Below are 15,000 nucleotides of genomic sequence, written 5' to 3' on the forward strand. Positions count from 1 at the left end.
CAGTCGTTGGAGCTCGGGTCCTCGGTCCAGAGGAAAACCCTCAAGTCCAGAATCCAGATCCAGAACCAGGTCCTGAGACTCGGACTCGCCGAGACACTCTGCACCTACGTCATGATGGTAGGGCATCTGACACAATCTAACACACACACACACACACGGGGAGGGCATCTGACACACACACACACGGGGAGGGCATCTGACACAATCTAACACACACACACACGGGGAGGGCATCTGACACAATCTAACACACACACACACACACGGGGAGGGCATCTGACACAATCTAACACACACACACACACATCTGACAAATCACACACACACACACGGGGAGGGCATCTGACACAATCTAACACACACACACACGGGGAGGGCATCTGACACAATCTACACACACACACACACGGGGAGGGCATCTGACACAACCTGACGCACCAGTGTGTCCAGTTTTGATGCTGGTTCAGTTCTGTTTTGGATCTATTTTTATCCTGGTTTAGTTCTGGTTTAGTCCTGGTTTGAGTCCTGGTTTAGTCCTGGTTTGGTCCTGGTTTAGACCTGGTTTAGTCCTGGTTCAGTCCTGGTTTAGTCCTGGTTTAGTCCTGGTTTAGTCCTGGTTTAGTCCTGGTTTAGACCTGGTTTAGTCCTGGTTTAGTCCTGGTTTAGTCCTGGTTTAGTCCTGGTTTAGTCCTGGTTTAGTCCTGGTTTAGTCCTGGTTTAGTCCTGGTTTAGTCCTGGTTTAGTCCTGGTTTAGTCCTGGTTTAGTCCTGGTTTAGTTTCTTTCTAAACCTGAGTCTGTAGTAAAGTAAATATTGAGTGAGTAAAAGTACATGCAGTGCAGTTTCTTAGTACTGCAGTATTTATTTGTACTGCAGTATTTATTTGTACTGCAGAATCAGGCGGGGCATCCGGGTTAAACTCCATGTGGCGCTGATAACACTGAACATGTGTGACCCGGACCATGTGACCCGGACCATGTGACCCGGACCTCGTGACCTGCAGCGGGGCTCGGGTCACGTGTCGGAGCCGCCGCGTCTGATTGGTCGGTTCAGGGGGAGAAACGGGAAAGTGGAAGTGGGGTAAAGGTCAGAGGTCACGGGGGGAGAGGTCAGCTGACAAAACAAAACAAAACACACGACGACGAACAAACGGAACAAACGGAACAAACGGGACAAACGGAGGGGGGGGGTCTGTCCTTGTTTTTCTTTCATTTGTTTTGAGATGAATTGTCAACAAAGATTAAAACGTCTAAAAGTGAAAACTGTTTGTGAGGCTGAAAACTGGTGGTTATCATGGTTTGGTGTTTGAGATGATCTGGTGTTTTCCTTTGAGATGATCTGGTGGTTTTCATTGGTGTTTGAGATGATCTTGGTGTTTGAGATGATCTGGTGGTTTTCATGGTTTGGTGTTTCAGATGATCTGGTGGTTTTCATGGTTTGGTGTTTCAGATGATTGTTTTCATGGTTTGGTGTTTGAGATGATCTGGTGGTTTTCATGGTTTGGTGTTTCAGATGATCTGGTGGTTTTCATGGTTTGGTGTTTCAGATGATCTGGGTTTTCATGGTTTGGTGTTTCAGATGATCTGGTGGTTTTTCATGGTTTGGTGTTTTGAGATGATCTGGTTGTTTTCATGGTTTGGTGTTTCAGATGATCTGGTGGTTTTCATGGTTTGGTGTTTGAGATGATCTGGTTGTTTTCATGGTTTGGTGTTTCAGATGATCTGGTTGTTTTCATGGTTTGGTGTTTCAGATGATCTGGTTGTTTTCATGGTTTGGTGTTTGAGATGATCTGGTGGTTTTCATGGTTTGGTGTTTCAGATGATCTGGTGGTTTTCATGGTTTGGTGTTTCAGATGATCTGGTGGTTTTCATGGTTTGGTGTTTCAGATGATCTGGTTGTTTTCATGGTTTGGTGTTTCAGATGATCTGGTGGTTTTCATGGTTTGGTGTTTCAGATGATCTGGTGGTTTTCATGGTTTGGTGTTTCAGATGATCTGGTGGTTTTCATGGTTTGGTGTTTGAGATGATCTGGTTGTTTTCATGGTTGGTGTTTGAGATGATCTGGTTGTTTTCATGGTTTGGTGTTTCAGATGATCTGGTTGTTTTCATGGTTTGGTGTTGATGATCTGGTGGTTTTTCATGGTTTGGTGTTTCAGATGATCTGGTGGTTTTCATGGTTGGTGTTGAGATGATCTGGTTGTTTTCATGGTTTGGTGTTTGAGATGATCTGGTGGTTTTCATGGTTTGGTGTTTGAGATGATCTGGTTGTTTTCATGGTTTGGTGTTTGAGATGATCTGGTTGTTTTCATGGTTTGGTGTTTCAGATGATCTGGTGGTTTTCATGGTTTGGTGTTTGAGATGATCTGGTTGTTTTCATGGTTTGGTGTTTGAGATGATCTGGTGGTTTTCATGGTTTGGTGTTTGAGATGATCTGGTTGTTTTCATGGTTTGGTGTTTGAGATGATCTGGTGGTTTTCATGGTTTGGTGTTTGAGATGATCTGGTTGGTTTTCATGGTTTGGTGTTTGAGATGATCTGGTTTGTTTTCATGGTTTTGGTGTTTGAGATGATCTGGTGGTTTTCATGGTTTGGTGTTTCAGATGATCTGGTTGGTTTTCATGGTTTGGTGTTTGAGATGATCTGGTGGTTTTCATGGTTTTGGTGTTTCAGATGATCTGGTTTGTTTCATGGTTTGGTGTTTCAGAATGATCTGGTTGTTTTCATGGTTTGGTGTTTGAGATGATCTGGTGGTTTTCATGGTTTGGTGTTTGAGATGATCTGGTGGTTTTCATGGTTTGGTGTTTTGAGATGATCTGGTTTGGTTTTCATGGTTTGGTGTTTCAGATGATCTGGTTGTTTTCAATGGTTTGGTGTTTGAGAATGATCTGGTGTTTTCATGGTTTGGTGTTTGAGATGATCTGGGGTTTCATGGTTTGGTGTTTCAGATGATCTGGTTGTTTTCATGGTTTGGTGTTTTGAGATGATCTGGTGGTTTTCATGGTTTGGTGTTTGAGATGATCTGGTTTGTTTTCCATGGTTTGGTGTTTGAGATGATCTGGTGGTTTTCATGGTTTGGTGTTTTCAGATGATCTGGTGGTTTTTCATGGTTTGGTGTTTGAGATGATCTGGTTGTTTTCATGGTTTGGTGTTTCAGATGATCTGGTGGGTTTTCATGGTTTGGTGTTTCAGATGATCTGGGTTTCTGGTTGTTTTCATGGTTTGGTGTTTGAGATGATCTGGTGGTTTTCATGGTTTGGTGTTTCAGATGATCTGGTTGTTTTCATGGTTTGGTGTTTGAGATGATCTGGTTGTTTTCATGGTTTGGTGTTTCAGATGATCTGGTGGTTTTCATGGTTTGGTGTTTGAGATGATCTGGTTGTTTTCATGGTTTGGTGTTTCAGATGATCTGGTGGTTTTCATGGTTTGGTGTTTCAGATGATCTGGTGGTTTTCATGGTTTGGTGTTTGAGATGATCTGGTTGTTTTCATGGTTTGGTGTTTCAGATGATCTGGTTGTTTTCATGGTTTGGTGTTTCAGAATGATCTGGTGGTTTTCATGTTTGGTGTTTTGAGATGATCTGGTGGTTTTCATGGTTTGGTGTTTGAGATGATCTGGTTGTTTTCATGGTTTGGTGTTTTGAGATGATCTGGTGGTTTTCATGGTTTGGTGTTTCAGATGATCTGGTGGTTTTCATGGTTTGGTGTTTGAGATGATCTGGTTGTTTTCATGTTTGGTGTTTGAGATGATCTGGTGGTTTTTCATGGTTTGGTGTTTCAGATGATCTGGTTTGTTTTCATGGTTTGGTGTTTTGAGATGATCTGGTGGTTTTCATGGTTTGGTGTTTCAGATGATCTGGTGGTTTTCATGGTTTGGTGTTTGAGATGATCTGGTGGGTTTTCATGGTTTGGTGTTTGAGATGATCTGGTTGTTTTCATGGTTTGGTGTTTGGAGATGATCTGGTGGTTTTCATGGTTTGGTGTTTTGAGATGAATCTGGTTGTTTTCATGGTTTGGTGTTTGAGATGATCTGGTGGTTTTCATGGTTTGGTGTTTCAGATGATCTGGTTGTTTTCATGTTTGGTGTTTTCAGATGATCTGGTTGTTTTCATGGTTTGGTGTTTCAGATGATCTGGTTGTTTTCATGGTTTGGTGTTTCAGATGATCTGGTTGTTTTCATGGTTTGGTGTTTCAGATGGTCTGGTGGCTCCTCTGGGCTCCTGCGGCTCCTCCACATCTGCTCATCTCACAGTGTGGAGCAGGATCTAAAATATAAAACAACCAAGAGTCTGGTCATGACCTGAAGGACCAGAGGAGGTCCTGCTTTAGTCCTGGTTTAGTCCTGGTTCAGGTCTGTTCTGAACCTGTTTTAATCCTGTTTTGGTCCTGGTTTAGGTGTCGTCAGGTGTCGTCAGGTGTTGTCAGGTGTTGTCAGGTGTTGTCAGGTGTCGTCAGGTGTCGTCAGGTGTTGTTGTTTACCTGTTTGTTTGTTTGTTTGTTTGTTTGTTTGTTTGTGCAGGTGTTCGGGCTGTGCTCCGTGGCTCAGGTGGTCACAGGTGTTTTCAGGTGTTTTCAGGTGTTTTCAGGTGTCGTCAGGTGTTGTCAGGTGTTGTCAGGTGTTGTCATGTGTCGTCAGGTGTTGTTGTTTACCTGTTTGTTTGTTTGTTTGTTTGTTTGTGCAGGTGTTCGGGCTGTGCTCCGTGGCTCAGGTGGTCACAGGTAAAGGAGAGTTCGGTCACTACATCAGTATAAACCTGAGCTTCGGTCTCGCCGTCGCCATGGGCGTCCACGTGGGGGGCGGAGTCTCAGGTGACGACCAACGGCACGAACACTAACAGAAGTAGTAGTAGTAGTAGTAGTAGTAGTAGTAGTAGTAGCAGTAGCAGTAGCAGTATTAGTATTAGTATTAGTAGTATTAGTAGTAAAAGTACTTTTGTACTTGCAGGCGCTCACATGAACGCCGCCGTCTCTTTCTCTTCCTGCGTCTTCGGGACCCTGAGGTGGAGGCTCCTCCCACTTTACATCACGGCTCAGTTCATTGGCTCCTTCCTCGCCGCGGCAACCGTCTACGCCGTGTACTACGGTCAGACCAAGTCCTGGTTTAGTCCTGGTTTAGACCTGGTTTAATCCTGGTTTAGACCTGGTTTAGTCCTGGTTTAGACCTGGATTTAGACCTGATTTTAGACCTGGGTTAGTCCTGGTTTAGTCCTGGTTTAGTCCTGGTTTAGTCCTGGTTTAGTCCTGGTTTAGTCCTGGTTTAGTCCAGTTTCAGTCCTGGTTTAGTCCAGTTTTAGTCCAGTTTCAGTCCTGGTTTAGTCCAGTTTCAGTCCTGTTTTAGTCCTGGTTCAGTCCTGGTTCAGTCTTGTTGTGTGTGGTGCCCCCAGAGGCCATCCAGAGTTACTGCGGGGGGAACCTGACGGTCTCGGGCCCCGGGGCCACGGCCGGAATCTTCGCCACGTATCCGGCCCCGTACCTGTCCCTGAGCGGAGGCTTCAGCGACCAGGTGAGACTGTGGGACGAGGAGTATTTGCAGCAGTAGAGTAGTAGTATTTTGTAGTAGTAGTAGTAGTATTTGCAGTAGTAGTAGTAGTTGTACGTGTGTACTTGCAGGTGTTCGGGACGGCCATGCTGCTGCTCTGTCTGTAGTAGTAGTAGTAAGTATTTGCAGTAGTAGTAGTAGTACTTGTACGTGTGTACTTGCAGGTGTTCGGGACGGCCATGCTGCTGCTCTGTCTGTCGGCTCTGAGCGACCGCAGGAACCAGCCGTGTCCAGCAGGGGGCGAGCCGGTGGCCGTGGGGCTCCTGGTGCTGCTCATCGGGATGTCGGCCGGGAGCAACAGCGGCTACGCCATCAACCCCACCAGGGACATCGGGCCCCGCGTCTTCACCGCCGTCGCCGGATGGGGCCCCGACGTCTTCAGGTACGACCCCCGACCCCCGAGCGGCGCACGCACTCTGACCTTTGACCTCTGACCCCGCTCCGCATGACCCTGAGGTTTGGACGTAAACACTTTGTCCCCAATCCAGATCTGAACCAGACCTGAACCTCGAACTCCAATCAAATAAAGTACTGCAGTGACACAGTAAAGTACTGCAGTGACAGTAAAGTACTGCAGTGATACAGTAAAGTACTGCAGTGACACAGTAAAGTACTGCAGTGACAGTGAGTACAGTAAAGTACTGCAGTGTACAGTAAAGTACTGCAGTGACACAGTAAAGTACTGCAGTGACACAGTAAAGTACTGCAGTGACACAGTAAAGTACTGCAGTAAAGTGAGTACAGTAAAGTACTGCAGTGATACAGTAAAAGTACTGCAGTGACACAGTAAAGTACTGCAGTGACAGTGTACAGTAAAGTACTGCAGTGATACAGTAAAGTACTGCAGTGATACAGTAAAGTACTGCAGTGACACAGTAAAGTACTGCAGTGATACAGTAAAGTACTGCAGTGACACAGTAAAGTACTGCAGTGAGTACAGTGATACAGTAAAGTACTGCAGTGACACAGTAAAGTACTGCAGTGCAGTGTACACAGTAAAGTACTGCAGTGACAGAGTTAAAGTACTGCAGTGATACAGTAAAGTACTGCAGTGACACAGTAAAGTACTGCAGTGACACAGTAAAGTACTGCAGTGACACAGTAAAGTACTGCAGTGATACAGTAAAGTACTGCAGTGATACAGTAAAGTACTGCAGTGACAGAGTAAAGTACTGCAGTGACACAGTAAAGTACTGCAGTGACACAGTAAAGTACTGCAGTGACACAGTAAAGTACTGCAGTGACAGTAAAGTACTGCAGTGATACAGTAAAGTACTGCAGTGACAGAGTAAAGTACTGCAGTGATACAGTAAAGTACTGCAGTACAGTAAAGTACTGTACAGTGACACAGTAAAGTACTGCAGTGATACAGTAAAGTACTGCAGTGACACAGTAAAGTACTGCAGTGACACAGTAAAGTACTGCAGTGACACAGTAAAGTACTGCAGTGATACAGTAAAGTACTGCAGTGATACAGTAAAGTACTGCAGTGACACAGTAAAGTACTGCAGTGATACAGTAAAGTACTGCAGTGATACAGTAAAGTACTGCAGTGACACAGTAAAGTACTGCAGTGACAGAGTAAAGTACTGCAGTGATACAGTAAAGTACTGCAGTGACACAGTAAAGTACTGCAGTGATACAGTAAAGTACTGCAGTGATACAGTAAAGTACTGCAGTGTACAGTGACACAGTAAAGTACTGCAGTGACAGAGTAAAGTACTGCAGTGCAGTGATACAGTAAAGTACTGCAGTGAACAGTAGTACAGTAAAGTACTGCAGTGAGTACAGTAAAGTACTGCAGTGACACAGTAAAGTACAGTGCAGTGAGTAACTGCAGTGACAGTAGTGCAGTGACACAGTAAAGTACTGCAGTGATACAGTAAAGTACTGCAGTGATACAGTAAAGTACTGCAGTGACACAGTAAAGTACAGTAAAGTATGCAGTGATACAGTAAAGTACTGCAGTGACACAGTAAAGTACTGCAGTGATACAGTAAAGTACTGCAGTAAAGTACTGTACAGTAAAGTACTGCAGTGATACAGTAAAGTACTGCAGTGATACAGTAAAGTACTGCAGTGATACAGTACAGTAAAGTACTGCAGTGACACAGTAAAGTACTGCAGTGATACAGTAAAGTACTGCAGTGACACAGTAAAGTACTGCAGTGATACAGTAAAGTACTGCAGTGACACAGTAAAGTACTGCAGTGATACAGTAAAGTACTGCAGTGACACAGTAAAGTACTGCAGTGATACAGTAAAGTACTGCAGTGATACAGTAAAGTACTGCAGTGATACAGTAAAGTACTGCAGTGACACAGTAAAGTACTGCAGTGATACACAGTAAAGTACTGCAGTGACACAGTAAAGTACTGCAGTGACACAGTAAAGTACTGCAGTGATACAGTAAAGTACTGCAGTGACAGAGTAAAGTACTGCAGTGATACAGTAAAGTACTGCAGTGACACAGTAAAGTACTGCAGTGAGTACACAGTAAAGTACTGCAGTGAGTACACAGTAAAGTACTGCAGTGAAGTACAGTAAAGTACTGCAGTGATACAGTAAAGTACTGCAGTGATACAGTAAAGTACTGCAGTGATACAGTAAAGTACTGCAGTGACACAGTAAAGTACTGCAGTGATACAGTAAAGTACTGCAGTGACACAGTAAAGTACTGCAGTGACACAGTAAAGTACTGCAGTGACACAGAATCTTTGCTCGGTCGACTTTTTCCTCCACTGAGTTCTGAGTCTTGCCGTCCAAGGAAAATGGTGTGTAACGTGTTACATGTTACATGTTACATGTTACATGTTACATGTTACATGTGACGTGCTGGATGTTACATGTGATGTGTTGCATGGTATATATAAACGTGTTACGTGTTACATGTTGCGTGTTACATGTGTTACGTGTTACGTTTATGTTACGTGTTACATGTTACATGTTACGCGCCGCTCGGCAACTTCCTGGGAAAGTTTTGCGTCGGAACATAACGAAACGACACAATGACGTGGAGATGAAGAAACTGGGACTTTTTCTCATTTCTCTTCTCATTTGTTTTACGACGGCGACAGGAACAGAACTATGGAGTAAGAAGCTGTCAAAAATATTCCGTGCGCATAAAATAGAAATCCGTGCGTATTTGTCTGTAGTTGCGCATAAAATAAATATTTGTAAACTCTCAAATGAGTCCAGTCGTACATCAAATATATTGTGTGTATTTTATCCATCAGAATACGAATTGAAAAATTACGACGTCATGAATTACAATCACCAAATGAAAATTTACGATTACGAATTCACTGACGGAACTTTACTGTCAAAAATACATCATCACTTCACAGACATTATTCATCGAGCAGAAGAAACATCGATCAAGATCAAGACTGAGCAGCTCAAGTTTGTATCAGAGTAAAAACAGAGTAAAAGCACAAGAAGAAACAACAGAACAACAAGTGGGTTCATTAAAATCTATTGTAAAAATGTCTTGAATTCGGGAACCGAACGCTGCTGTATAATATTGTGTAGAAACACCTCCTCTGAACGGGAAACTGCACCTATATGTTAGAAAACATAGTGGAGCCAGTTGGAAACATCAGACGTAACGTTCTCCCAGGATCATTAACAAATATCAGGTTCTCTGTATGTTTAGATTAAAACATTCACGACTACAGCCACAGCGAACATCAGTCAGTCTGAACCTTCAGCTGCATTTCTCGCATGAAATGCCACCAAAAGTTCCTCTGGACGCTGAAATGTCCCAGTTTACACCAAACACCAAACTGTCCTGGTTACAGACGTCACAGCCAATGAAATGTTACACATTACACTTTAATGCAGCTTCAGCATCAATTAATGTTGGTGTTTACAGGCAACACCTTGGTATGTTTACAGTATTTACCGTAAGTTTAACGTCACCGTGTGACGTGGATGGATTTGCTCATTATAACCCATTATAACTCAGTATAACATTATAACATGTATAACCATTATAACTCATGTATAACCCATTATAACTCATGTATAACCCATTATAACTCATGTATAAACATTATAACCATTATAACCCATTATAACCATTATAACTATCATGTATAACCCATTATAACTCATGTATAACCCATTATAACTCATGTATAACCCATTATAACTCATGTATAACCCATTATAACACATGTATAACCCATTATAACTCATGTATAACCCATTATAACACATGTATAACCCATTATAACACATGTATAACCCATTATAACTCATGTATGTATAACCCATATACCCATTATAACTCATGTATAACCCATTATAACTCATGTATAACCCATTATAACTCATGTATAACCCATTATAACTCATGTATAACCCATTATAACTCATGTATAACCATTATAACTCATGTATAACCCATTATAACTCATGTATAACCATTATAACTCATGTATAAACCATTATAACTCATGTATAACCATTATAACTCATGTATAACCATTATAACTCATGTATAACCCATTATAACTCATGAAAAACCCATTGTCTGAAATGCAGCTGAAGGTTCAGACTGACTGATGTTCGCTGTGGCTGGAGTCGTGAATGTTTTAATCTAAACACACAGAGAACCTGATATTTGTTAATGATCCTGGGAGAACGTTACGTCTGATGTTTCCAACTGGCTCCACTATGTTTTCTAACATATAGGTGCAGTTTCCCGTTCAGAGGAGGTGTTTCTACACAATATTATACAGCAGCGTTCGGTTCCCGAATTCAAGACATTTTTACAATAGATTTGAATGAACCCACTTGTTGTTCTGTTGTAGCTTCTTGTGCTTTTACTCTGTTTTTACTCTGATACAAACTTGAGCTGCTCAGTCTTGATCTTGATCGATGTTTCTTCTGCTCGATGGATAATGTCTGTGAAGTGATGACGTATTTTTGACAGTAAAGTTCCGTCTGTGAATTCGTATTCGTACTGATGAAAGTGTAATCGTAAATTTTCATTTGGTGATTTTAATTCATGACGTTGTATATTTTGATTACACGATTCGAGTTTTATTCAATATGCACAGATTTTATGAATATTTTTGACAGCTTCTTACTCCATACAGAACCAAAAGAAGTTTCATGTTTCCAAATGTTTCTGGTTTGTGACGGACGCGTGAACAGAGATTATAAATTCATCAACATTAATAACTGACCAATCAGGCGCTTACTTTCCCCTCCCACTAGGCCCCGCCCACCAGCGCTAGCAACAGGTTTGATTGACAGCGTTGCTAAGTGAAAGGGCGTTCCCTTCCACAGTCTCTCTCCTGATTGGTTCTTTGGTTGCTATGACGCTCGGGGGCAAAATTTAAATATGAAACTGAACTCCAGGAACTGCTGCCCCCGATGAGCCTCATCTGGAGCCGACGCTGACGTCACTCAGGACTCAGATTGTGTCCTGGTCTGACTCTGGTCTGACTCTGTCTGACTCTGGTCTGACTCTGGTCTGACTCGTTTATCAGAAACTAAACAGAGACTGTGGAGTCTGGTCCAGGTCACCTGTCAATCATTCACCGCTCTCCTGTTTCACCAGGACACGACCAAATACTCCTCTTCTCTCTCTCTCCTTCACTCTCTCTCCTCCTCTCTCTCTCTCTCTCTCCTTCACTCCTCTCTTCTCTCTCTCCTCCTCCTTCACTCCTCTCTTCTCTCTCCTCCTCCTTCTCCTCCTCTCTCTCCTCCTTCACTCCTCTCTTCTCTCTCTCTCTCTCTCCTCCTTCACTCTCTCCTCTCTCTCTCTCTCCTCCTCTCTTCTCTCTCCTCCTTCACTCCTCTCTTCTCTCTCCTCCTCTCATCATCTCCTCCTCTGTTCTTCCTGGACTTTTCTCTTGAGTTGTTTGTTCTTGTGTGATGTTCTGTTTGGTTTGTTCTCTTCAGAAGATCCTGACTCTCTGTCTCTCTCTCTCTGTCTGTCTGTGGTCAGGGCGGGCGGCGGGTGGTGGTGGGTGCCGGTGGTGGCGCCCTGTGTCGGGGCGGTCGTGGGGACTGGACTCTACAAACTGGTGGTGGAGCTGCACCACCCCCCCCCCAGACACCCCCCCCCCACAGCGCCGCCTGCAGGAGGAACCCAGGACCTGCCCCCGGACACGGAGCTGCTGGACAAACAGCACACCTGCCTGGTATGACCCCGAGATGACCCCACAGTGACCCCACAGTGACCCCGAGATGACCCCGAGATGACCCCGAGATGACCCCACAGTGACCCCACAGTGACCCCGAGATGACCCCACAGTGACCCCGAGATGACCCACAGTGACCCCGAGATGACCCGACCCAGTGACCCCACAGTGACAGTGACCCGAGATGACCCCACAGTGACCCCGAGATGACCCCACAGTGACCCCCAGTGACCCAGTGACCCCGAGATGACCCCAGTGACCCCGAGTGACCCCACAGTGACCCCGAGATGACCCCACAGTGACCCCGAGATGACCCCGCAGTGACCCCGAGATGACCCCACAGTGACCCCGAGATGACCCACAGTGACCCCGAGATGACCCCACAGTGACCCCAAGATGACCCCACAGTGACCCCAGTGACCCGAGATGACCCCGAGATGACCCCACAGTGACCCCGAGATGACCCCGCAGTGACCCCGAGATGACCCTTCAGTCTGTGTGTGAGCGTAGACAGGATATGTCCATATATGGCTGCGTGTGGAGTGACATCATCAGATCCATATGTTTAAAGCTTCACTGTGGAACTTTCCTGCTGGAGGCTCGTCAGACGCTGGTCTCCATGGAGACGCTGTGGCTTTTTTCTCTGTGGCATTAAACAGTGTGGTCAGTGAGTCAGTGCGGCATTAAACCTTTCTGTCTCCATGGAAACCAGGACACAGTCACAGGTCAGATCTGTGGAGAGGCGACTCCGCTCACACACATACACACACACACAGACACACACACACACACACACAGACACACACACACACAGACACACACACACACACACACACACACACACACACACACACACACACACACACACACACACACACACACACACACACACACACACACACACACACACAGACACACACACACACACACACAGACACACACACACACACACACACACACACACACAGACACACACACACAGACACACACACACACACACACACACACACACACACACACACAGACACACACACACACACACACACACACACACACACACAGACACACACACACACACACACACACACACACACACACACACACACACACACACACACACACACACACACACACACACACACACACACACACACACACATACACACAGACTAGAGGTGAGATCGGGCCTAAAAAATCCAGCCCGACCCGACCCGAGCCTGAAGCAAACCTGAAATGTCATATTTTATTAGTGACTCGGGAGGAGGAGCAGTGCTCAGCGTCGAGGTCTTTTTGCTCTCGTATGAAGCAAAGCCACATTGACACATTCAGCGAAGCCAACGCAAGTTTCTGTAGCATTTTCAACAATCAATTTTCACTTTTCCACACCTCACTCTTACCGGTGCGTGTTTGTCTTTTCAGTTCTCCTGCCTTTAGTTGAACTTCTTGCTCCTCCATATTGGGGACACCAGGTCAAAATAGATGCAGACTTGCGGAGGGGAAGATGATTAAATGAAGAGGGGGCGTCACGTGATCCTGTTTAGTAGTTAAATAGCAATTACATTACATTACTTCTCTGTTTTATCCATATTATTTATTTTATAACAAGTATTCCTTACTTTAGTATCCACACATCGTTTTAGCAAACATTTTATAAACATATATTTATTTGAAGCCCGAGCCCGACCCGAAGTAATGATTGACATTTTAGGCCCGTCGGGTCGGGCTTGGGCTCGGTCTTAAGATCTTACCTCTAACACAGACACAGACACAGACACACACACACACACACACACACACACACAGACACACACACACACACAGACACACACACAGACACAGACACACACACACACACACAGACACAGACACACACACACACAGACACAGACACAGACACACACACACACACAGTGTCTGTCTGTGTTTTTTGACTCTAAATCGTCCTGTGACTTGAGTAAATGTGAAGTGGAGCTGATTAAAGTCACACTGCGGAACATTCCAGACAGAACAGGGACGTCTCCATGGAAACAAACAGGTGACGGACGCCCAACAGAAAAGTTCCACAGGGCAGGGTTTGTGTGTGTGTGTGTGTGTGTGTGTGTCAGGATCCAGATTTTCAAAGTCACAAATCTTCACAACCCAAGTCCACAGACGCGACTCGTAACTCACTGTCAGACTAAAGGACACGACTCGGTGGAATCTGAGAAAAAACAGTTTGAAGTCAGTGAGTGTGTTTATCTGTGTGTTCATCTGTGTGTTTATACACACACGTCGACTTTAAAACTTTTACAACGATAAAAAAACATTAAACTCATCAGAATTTTGTCGATCAGAACAATAATGTCGAGCGAAAACAGAGAAGAAGAAGAAGAAGAAGAAGAGGACATTTCACACACGTGTCTGAGCTCCTGTGTGTTTATCTGTCTGGACTAAACACACACACACACACACACACACACACTAAACACACACACACATTAAACACACTCTGGTCTGAAGTCCACTTTAAGTCGTGTGTGTGTTTTTCCCTTTAACCCGAGAACAAACGGAGATTCTGAAATCCTGAAAAAACAAATGTGACAAATGTGATAAAAACTGGATTTTTGCACTTTTTGGATTTTTTAATTGTTTTAATGTTTTAATATTTGACTCAAGTTTGAGGAAGCGTCACTTTAGTTTTTATTAATAAAAGTAGAATTAATGGACCAAGAGAAGAAAGAGCCTGAACAAGAGTCTGTGTCAGGACCAGAGTCTGGGTCAGGACCGGAGTCTGTGTCAGGACCGGAGTCTGTGTCAGGACCGGAGTCTGTGTCAGGACCGGAGTCTGGATCAGGACCGGAGTCTGTGTCAGGACCGGAGTCTGTGTCAGGACCGGAGTCTGGGTCAGGACCGGAGTCTGTGTCAGGACCGGAGTCTGTGTCAGGACCGGAGTCTGGGTCAGGACCGGAGTCTGGGTCAGGATCAGAGTCTGGGTCAGGACCGGAGTCTGGATCAGGACCGGAGTCTGGATCAGGACCGGAGTCTGGATCAGGACCGGAGTCTGGGTCAGGACCGGAGTCTGTGTCAGGACCGGAGTCTGGATCAGGACCGGAGTCTGGATCAGGACCGGAGTCTGTGTCAGGACCGGAGTCTGGATCAGGACCGGAGTCTGTGTCAGGACCGGAGTCTGTGTCAGGACCGGAGTCTGGGTCAGGACCGGAGTCTGGATCAGGACCGGAGTCTGGGTCAGGACCGGAGTCTGTGTCAGGACCGGAGTCTGGATCAGGACCGGAGTCTGGATCAGGACCGGAGTCTGGATCAGGACCGGACC

The 15,000-nt window shown here is 44.9% G+C and overlaps 2 protein-coding genes across 2 annotated transcripts in view; one reads left to right on the forward strand and one right to left on the reverse strand.

Annotated features, from left to right (window-relative positions):
• Positions 1 to 12: 12 nt before the first annotated feature.
• Positions 13 to 6,003, forward strand: aqp7 (aquaporin 7). The gene is made up of 5 exons (XM_020940280.2): positions 13 to 117; positions 4,676 to 4,802; positions 4,939 to 5,076; positions 5,378 to 5,496; positions 5,697 to 6,003. Exons 1-5 carry the CDS (start codon positions 112 to 114, stop codon positions 5,964 to 5,966), a joined length of 660 nt encoding a protein of 219 aa, XP_020795939.2. The 5' UTR covers positions 13 to 111; the 3' UTR covers positions 5,967 to 6,003.
• Positions 6,004 to 14,340: 8,337 nt separating this feature from the next.
• The window catches only part of tpgs2 (tubulin polyglutamylase complex subunit 2), a 12,460-nt gene continuing 11,800 nt past the window's right edge, over positions 14,341 to 15,000 (reverse strand). The window contains exon 9 of the mRNA XM_055160978.1: positions 14,341 to 15,000. This exon is cut by the window's right edge and continues 39 nt beyond it. Coding sequence (XP_055016953.1) covers positions 14,341 to 15,000 — 660 coding nt within the window.

This window comes from Boleophthalmus pectinirostris, unplaced genomic scaffold (assembly GCF_026225935.1).
Source record: "Boleophthalmus pectinirostris isolate CB_2022bp ecotype Guang Dong unplaced genomic scaffold, ASM2622593v1 HiC_scaffold_3, whole genome shotgun sequence".
NCBI lineage: Eukaryota > Metazoa > Chordata > Actinopteri > Gobiiformes > Gobiidae > Boleophthalmus > Boleophthalmus pectinirostris.